The sequence below is a fragment of the Thermobia domestica genome, chromosome 12 (assembly GCF_964235325.1).
Source record: "Thermobia domestica chromosome 12, izTheDome1.hap1.1, whole genome shotgun sequence".
In the NCBI taxonomy this organism is placed as follows: domain Eukaryota; kingdom Metazoa; phylum Arthropoda; class Insecta; order Zygentoma; family Lepismatidae; genus Thermobia; species Thermobia domestica.
In genome coordinates this window covers 144032704-144041875 of record NC_137465.1, presented here as the reverse complement: position 1 = coordinate 144041875, position 9172 = coordinate 144032704, and the positions used below count along the sequence as shown (strand labels likewise).

General features: G+C 35.2%; 1 protein-coding gene across 1 annotated transcript; it reads left to right on the top strand.

Annotated features, from left to right (window-relative positions):
* Positions 1-5798: 5798 nt before the first annotated feature.
* Positions 5799-6185, top strand: LOC145666137 (uncharacterized). The gene has a single exon (XM_081733222.1). It carries the CDS (start codon positions 5799-5801, stop codon positions 6183-6185), a length of 387 nt encoding a protein of 128 aa, XP_081589348.1.
* The last annotated feature ends 2987 nt before the right edge of the window (positions 6186-9172 follow it).

Here is a 9172-nt window from a genome sequence, read left to right as displayed (position 1 = left end):
TACCTATCAAATTTCAAGTCCATAATTTAAAGCTCGAGGTAAAAATCAACCAACCAGATTTCAGGAAAGATAACTTTCCACCAATGATCTTAGACTACCGGTATGAGTTGTGAGTAACGTTTAAAGTATTGTTTCATATCAATCGAGTGGTTAATTTACATTATTGAACGTTAAGCACAACATTCGAACTTCGCTCCTCATACTAAAATTTTGTTTATCACAATTCCTAAATTTAGAGGAGGTAGCTCTACCAAAAATTTGTAAGAGAAGTGCAACAATGTACCTAAGTCTTAGAATTAACCATGTACTTAACGATATAACCATATGTTGTAGTTAAACCTCAATTAGGTCAATAATCTCCAGCAATTGTTTACCTTAGAAGGAAATAAGCAGAACCACCTGGAGTCAAAAACGTTACCAAATTTTGTTATTTAGTAACTCCCAAATTTAAGGAGCCTGTAACAAATTTTGATAAGGACCATTAAAGTATACATGACCTATAAAGGAAATGAATCTCTGTATTCAACCACATGTTCATATAACGTGTTAAACCTCATCAAAGTCAATAACATGAATCGAACACCTTGTACGTGGCCAAAGGTATTGCTTAAGTTTATGTTTTTTTTTTATTTATTTACCCATAGGCGGCGATAATCAAGACCAATGAAACATACAGAAAAATATATTACATAATTTCATTTTGACAATTCAAATTTAAGGAGAGTGGTCCTAAGTACTCCTACCAAAGTTTAAGAGGAACGCATCAATACCAATGTCCTAGACCTCTATATAACTATATAAGATAATAAAGTCCCATCAAAGAAGATAAAATAAGTCAATAACTGATCATGTGACCACATGTTTGACAATTATTTACTCAAAGAATAGGATAAGCTAGACAATGCAATTTTTACGAATTATTGATTTGACAATTCCCAAAATTTAAAGGTCAAGGAATGTACCCCTCGTAAAATTTAAGATTGGTGCACAAATATGTCTATGTCTTATGAAAGGTAATAAACCCTGTACTCATTTATATAATCATAGGTAATAAAGCGGTATCAAAGAAGATAAATTACTTCAATAATCTTCAAAATTCAGTATTTGACCATTTTTATACCCAAAGAAGGAAACAAAATAGACCATCAAAATTAACAATGGGCCCTAGAGAACGTTTACCGAATTTTGTTATTTGGTAATTCCCAAATTTAAGGAATGGTCCTAGGTACCCCAACAAAATTTAAAAAGGAAATATCAAAATATAAGTGTCCTATAAAGGAAATAGACCCCTGTACACACTCATATAACGTGTTAAATCTATAAGGGAATAGATTGTTCAATAATCGAACACCCCTTTCCGTACTAATTTTTCCTAATTTTTACTCATGAAAGAAAACGAGATGGACCACCAAAATTTATAGTGGTATATATTAAGATCCTATACTATTATACCAAATTCTTAAATTTGGTAATTTTCAAATTTTACGGGGTGGGCCAATGTACCCTTGCGAAATTTTCAAAGGGATGTACCAATGTATATATGCCTTATGAAAGGAAATAGACTCAAGTACATGCCCATATAATCATATAAGGTAAAAAGACCTCATCAGAGGAAATGAATAGATCAATAGGATCAATATCCGAACACGTGGTCTTACTAAAATTCGACAATTTTTACCCATAAAAGGGAACGAGACGGCCCCCAAATTTGTACTGGTATTTATTAGTGTCCTGTAGACCCCTCTAAACGCCCATATAGCCATATGAGGTAATAAGAACTCATCAAAGGAGATACATTGGGGTCAAGAATCGAACACGTGGTACAACGTATTGCTTGCGTTTATATTTTGGCAATTTTTTAACCATGAAGGAAAACGAGATGGATGACCCAAGTTTATAGTGGTATTTATTAGCGTTCTATAGTACTATACTAAATTTTTAAATTTGGAAATTTCAAGAAAATTAAGAGGTGGGCCAATGTACAGTACCTCTCCCAAATTTTCAAAGGGGTGTGTATTAATGCACTTATGTCTTATAAAAGAAAAATGGACTCCTGCACACTCCCATATAATCATATAAATTGAGTCAAAAATCATCTGAAAATTGAATTTGTGGCAATTTTTTGCCCATCAAAGGATCGAGATGGATCCCCAAAGTTTACAGAAGTACATACCCTGGTCCTAAACTACCATACCAAATTTTTAGATTTAGAAATTTCCAAAATTTAAGGAGGGTGGTCCTAGGTACTCTTAGGTCATTGATCCCGGGCCAGGAGCATTGACATTTGACCTATGACGTCACAAAAATTTTTGCTGATTCGGCTGCATATACGGAGGACAGTACTACTACTATCACATCATGTATCATCAAGGTTTGCTTCCAATCATTGAAATATCAATTATAGGAGATAATTAACCAGTCGTGATCCAGTTCTCACTTTTCAACTAAATGGAAAGTTTCTTATATTTGTCTAATTCTCAAGGCTAATGGAAATAATACTAATATTAAAAGTCACAGTTCCAGAACCTGCAAACATATTTGAAATTATTCAAATATTAAGAAAAAACATATTAACTCATTTATCCATTTATCCATTTTTAATTTTTTTTTTTTTTTTTTTTTTTTTTTTTTTTTTTTTTTTGCACAAAGTCAACATGGTTTCTACCCAGAAAATCAATTGTAGTTAATCTTGCTGAGTTCACTCACTCATTAGCAACAGAAATCGATATCAAAAATAAAGTAGACTCAATTTATTAAGACTTGAATAAAGTGTTTGATATCATAAATCATTATATTCTTTTTTAGAAAGCTTGTAACTTTTAATTTTTCACATACTACTCGTAAATTTCTATTGTCATATCTCCGCCAAAGGCTACAGAAATGTATTGGTATCTAAAATTCTAGTTCATTCAATTGTTCTTCAGGATTCAAACTTAGGGCCTTTATTAGTTTTTATTATGCATTAATAATTTACCTGATGTAATAAAGTAACAAAAGCTGTTATATGCAGATAAATTGAAATTTTACCATGTCATAGGTTCAGAGAAGGACTGCATCAGTTTGCAAAATGACATTTTTGCATTTTCTAATAAATTGATACGATACAAACTACCGTTATATACTCAGAAGGAACGGACATGAACGTGTCATCCTGACCTCCGACTCAAACATAACAAAGATATCTTCATGCTCAATAATTAGGTGCCATGGACAACCGAGTAAACCCCTGGGGGTCATTAACACTGTTAGTATAAAGAAAATCGTAGGCTCGCAGTGAAATAGCTATTTGATCAACACTGTTCACTGAAAAGTCATGGCTTATAGTTCATTCTCTTCAGCATGAAACAAGCTTTGTAGGAGTGTTATGTATTGGCGCTCATAAGTACCTGAACAGGGAGAATGTCGGGAAAATTCCTTCCAAAAGCTCCTCCCATCAACTTTGCTCCCCCTGGAGTGGCCCCGGTTAAAAGCACAAATCCGAAATACTATAGGGGATAGGAAACGGGTGTACCAAGTTTCGTTTTGATAGATTGAATAGGTATGAGGGGAAGGTTATATACTAATATGCTCTGTAAATACCAAACCGAACCTATGACCTGGCCTATAAAGAGAACATAATATATAAAAAATATGAACGCAGCACTACTGCATTCATCCTGATATCAAGATTTGTACCACATTCTCTGTAGAACGAAGCAAGAGTTTCAATAGTTATCACGCATATTGTTCCGTAACATGTGGAGAAGGAAACTGGGGATAAGTCGGAAAAATGCCTTCCAAAATAGCCCTATTGTGAAGTTGTGTGTCCTCTGAAGCAAAACTGGAACCTGTAGGAGCCAATGTGCGAATAAAGAACACGTTACAGGAAAGGTAAAGTGTACATCCGAGAAAATTAACATGGGAAAGTTCAGAACTTATGGGAGACATCCAATTCTTCATAGGGGAACTTTGGTATACAATATTTCCCTTCATACCTATGCCGTCTATCAAAACGAAATTTGGTACACTCATTTCATATCGCCTACAGTATTTTTCGAGATATATTTGGATTGTGTGCTTTTACACAGGGCAACTCTAGAGGGGGGTCAAAATTAATGCGAGGTACTTTTGGAGGAAATTTTCTCGACATTCTCTTAATTTTCCTTGTTGAGGTATATTGTGGACGCCAAAACATAGCAGTCTTGGAAAGCTCATTTCATACTGAAGAGAATGAACTATAAACCATGACTTCCTAATGAACAATGTTAACAGAATAGCTATATCACTGCAAGTCTATGATTTTCTTCATACTAACAGGGTTAATGGGTCGGTTGTCATGTAATTTTTTAAATGCATGAACATATCTTTGTTATATTTATCGAATGGACTAGGTTTGATTCGGAAGTTCGGATGACAAGTTCATGTCCGTTTCTTGTCAGAAGTGCCGTGTAATCGTATACAAGAAAGAAAAAAAATAGTTGGAATTTGGATGTCACAGAAATAGCATACAACTGCCAAGAGTTGACTGTATAACTGATCTTGCTGCGCCAGTAAGATCAAATCTCTCGTCCAATGTTAATCTAAATCAGATTGTAAATGAGAGTTACAGAAGGCTCGGGTTTGTAATGAGACTGGGAAGTGAGTTGAAGAACACTAATGTGTTCAAAAATATATGTAATGCATCTGTACGTCCCAAACTACACTGTAAAAAATGTATGGTCACAATTATTGACCGGTTACTGTCAATTCTGGCTGCTAACTGATTACTCTAAAATTTACGGTGTTACTGTAAAATTTATGGTTATAGGCCATAAAAAAGACCATATTTATGTGCTATTAACGTAACTTCAACACTTATACCGTAAGTTTTAGAGTAGTTGGTTGACAGCCAGAATTGACGATAATCGGTCAGTAAATGTGACCGTAATTGTTTACAATGTACTAAAACACATGTTGATAATCTATAATCTTAGTGCACAAAATATATACACCATCTAGAGTCAATGCAACCCAAATTTGTGCATGTTTTAATATAGTAGGGAGAGGTACCGGGAAATATATCAGTGATATGGAAGATGTATTTTGCTTCTGCGAAATCATTAATAAAACACTGTATATATATATATATATATATATATATATATATATATATATATATATATATATATATGTATTCAAGTGGTGTCTTCCCGTTGTGCCTACTTCCCGTTATGCCTACAGGCCCTCCAGCACTTTGTAGAAAATATTTTTAATGATCTTATCTGTAGGCAGAACGGTAATTCCCGTTGTGCCTACTTCCCGTTCTGCCTACTCTTTCGAGACGGGGAATTCTGTGCAGGGAGGGATCTTTTCTAGGGATTTTTTCTTTAGTAATTCTAATAGATTCTGTAAGAAGAATAACTATTCCTTTAAATTTCATCATATATTTTAAATGTTATCTTACTTGCTCTTCTCAGAAAAAATGACTAGGTACAGTTTTGTTATTAGCAGCGTTATTCACGTCTACTTTAGTAGAGATGTGTTTTTTTAATACTTACAGAGAAATGGAAAATTAATTGATTCAGTTACAAGAAAATAAACTTATTTCGGTCTAATATCAAGTCATTTCACAACAAAATTTTATTCAGTTTTCCAGTAGTTCATCTCCAACATTCTAAGGCTCGCAGTACGTAATAGGTGCTACAGTTCACATCCTCAAAATATATTTGGCCATATATTAAACAAACAATGCAAGAAGATGCACAAAGAATGCAACGGGGCAGACTTTTCCGTTTCTATTTTGTTTATTGCCTTCTAAGAAAGAGGAAGACTATCGTAGGATGCTGCTTCTCATTAAAGATGCGGCTTCTGCAAATGGTCTTTCCTTTAATCCTACTACAGTGATTATAGACTTTGAAAGAGCGGTAATCAATGCCGTTACTGGTGTTTTTCCGGATGCAGCCATTCGTGGGTGTTTCTTCCATTACACCCAATGTTTATGGAGGAAAGTTCAGTCATTGGGGTTGTCCACTTTTTATGAAGAAGACAAAGAGGTCAGGAAGTGGATAAGACGTGCTGCTGCACTACCACTTGTGCCAGTGGAGCAAGTGGGTGACATGTTCCTGCATCTCCAGGAAAATGCCCCGGAAGTACAAAACGCAGAGAAGTTTCATGACTATTTAGTCGAAACATGGCTGGACGATGCAGACGCCATTTTCACAAAGTAAGTACGATATAGTAGTTACCTTATTTTCTACGCTATTTCACTATCTGTTTTTCGTTTGATTTTTTTTTTTTTTCAAATATATGTGGTTTTCGTTTGGGAAACGAAATCTACGTTAGCAGTGATTAGTATTTCATATATAGGCCTACTCATTCGGTCATTTTAGTCCTTTATGTTTTTCCATTAGTTTCGTTTGTCATTGTTGTATTGCCTATGTGTTCTACAATTGTGAGCTCAGAAGTGTCTGGATATGAAATGGTGCATAGTGTCTTTAATGGAGTGTGGTAAGCGTAATTATTATTCTCATTCCATAAAAAATCATTTCTGAGATCTGCATGCCAATACGAAATTTTAATCTGCTCATACCAGAGATCTGAAATTAACTCTATACTAGTGTAATGATTACAAAACTGAATACTTATAAATTTACCGTGTTACTAACAACAAACAACAGACGTTATCCTTAACGTTATCTACGACAGACGTTAACATGCAACTTCCAATCGTTGTTGAATGTCTATTGTCAAGCTTTGATTTGTTTTATGTAATTAATGTTTCTCTCTTTTCCAGAGATATATGGAACCAATATGATAATGTTGAGGGAAGAACAAATAATGTTGTAGAGGGCTGGCACTCTAAATTAAACAGAAAACTGACAAGAGAACATCCAAATATTTTTACATTTGTACAGCTGTTGCAGCAAGAACAGAGTGAGAATGAAGCTTGTATGCTGATGTTGGAGGTAGGAAAAAAGCCGAAGGAACCAAAGCTGAAATATAAGCGAATTGAACAAAAAATAAAATCATTGAAGGCACGTCTGGAATCACATGTAATAGACTTGGTGGCTTACACAGATGCAGTTGCATACTGTTTGCATTTAGAACAGTGATGGTGAGATGTTTTAAATATATTGGCTATATTAACGATATATGGTATTAACATTGACGATATGTAGTATTTACATTGACAATATAAGTATATGTAACATTGCATGTAGTATAGAATCGTGTTAGAAGACAAATTACCTGTTAAGGTAATGCCAAAGAAGGAGCAGTGATGTAAAAGACAAAGGCTCTTTTTTTTCAAAAGGGCCGCCTTATGCATCCTCTTGCATTGTTTGTTTAATGTATGGCCGAACATGTCTTGAGGATGTGAATTGTGGCACTTTTTAGTACTGCAAGCCTTAGTATGCTGGAGATAAACTACTGGAAAACCGATTAAAATTCGGTTGTGAAATGAATTGATATTAGCCCGAAGTAAGTCTGTTTCGTGTTCGTTTCAGATACAATGTCAAACGGGTTACTGGCAACTGAATCAATCAATTCGAGGAAAGAGATATGATGGAGACAAACACTCTTTTTAAAGGCCGCCTTATGCATCCTCTTGCGTTGTTTGTTTAATAGTTGGCCAGACATGTCTTGGGGATGTGAACTGTGGCATTTTTTAGTACTGCAAGTCTTAGCATGCTGGAGGTAAACTACTGGAAACCCAAATAAAATTTTGTTCTGAAATTGCTTGATATTAGATTTTTTTTTTTTTTTTTTTAATGTTTGTTTCACATACAATGTCTAACATTCTTGCAACTGAGTCAACCAATTTTCCATGTATGATGAAACTTGTAGAGGTGGTGGTTGTTTTTACAGAAGCTTTTAGAAATACTAAAGAAATATTCCCTACAAAAATTCCTCCCTGCACATAATTCCCCGTCTCGAAAGAGTAGGCACAACGGGAAGTAGGCACAACGGGAATTACCGTTCTGCCTAGAGATAAGATAATTAAAAATATTTTCTTTAAAGTGCTGGAGGGTCTGTAGGCAGAACGGGAAGTAGGCACAACGGGAATGAACCATTCAAGTAACCCCCTCTAAAATTACCTCAGCTCCCTTGTCTTAGTGTTCTTGTTATGGGACTGGATCAAATCTCTCGTCCAATGTTAATCTAAATCAGATCTCTATCAAAAGATGAAGATTTTAACTGACGTCTTTAGTGGGTGGAATCAACTCGGTAACTTAGATTTTTTCTGGGAGGGCAAGCATTATATTCGGGCCCCCTAGAAAAACTTGTTTTGGACCCTCCCGAAAATTCGAAAATAGGTCCCTTCTTTCCAATGTTCTCTTACTCTTTGTGAGTCCCCCGGAGCATGTGGGCGCTCTCGCACGTCTCTGGACCTGTTCCATACATGACAAATTAATTTGGGGGTCAATATTGACACATCTCAAAGCCTTACGAATTATTATTATGTCTAGGGCCCCTAGTAGTAGACATGTTTTACTGAAATGGGCCCACGACTCATTTTTGTTTTATTTACCTCAGAGGCTGATATAGAACGTAAAAACTCGGAAGGGGAGGGGGCAGTTAGAACCCCGTCTATGATATGTATATCAGGTTTACTATAAACTTTCAAAAACATTTAAATAATAGCTTAAATTATTTTTGTCACAAAAAAATAGGGGGCCTAGGCCCGCCCGGACCGCCACTGATTTACCTTTTTAGTGCTGTTTTGTTTATGTAATGTAGTGAACCTGTTTAATGTTTTATTTATAATTTCATGTTCGTATCGTGTATGGAGTAAGAAAATTTTGGGCTCCTTCAAACGGCGGGGAGCTTCCCCTGGGGGGCAGTTGCCCTTCCTTCCCAAAAATTACGGCCCTGGGTAAAATGCTAGCAAGTGACCTATAATGATGGGAGAATTGTTTTGGTAGTGATGATGAGTGTTAAGCAATTGACTTCCACGTAGCGAATTATCCTAGACACAAATTTTGTGATAAAACATGGGAATTCACAATGTTGAAATAGTATCTTAAGACAATTGAGACATTCCATTAACTATTCTTAGATGTAATAGTTGCCGAAACCAATGTGCAGACCATTCATCATCTAACTGAAAAAAATGTCTGTCCAGTTAGTTTGTGGCTATAAGCCAGGAATTGTGTTGGGCAATTCTAATTATTGTTATCATGTATTCTTGAACTTTCAATAAGGAAAGTCTTTG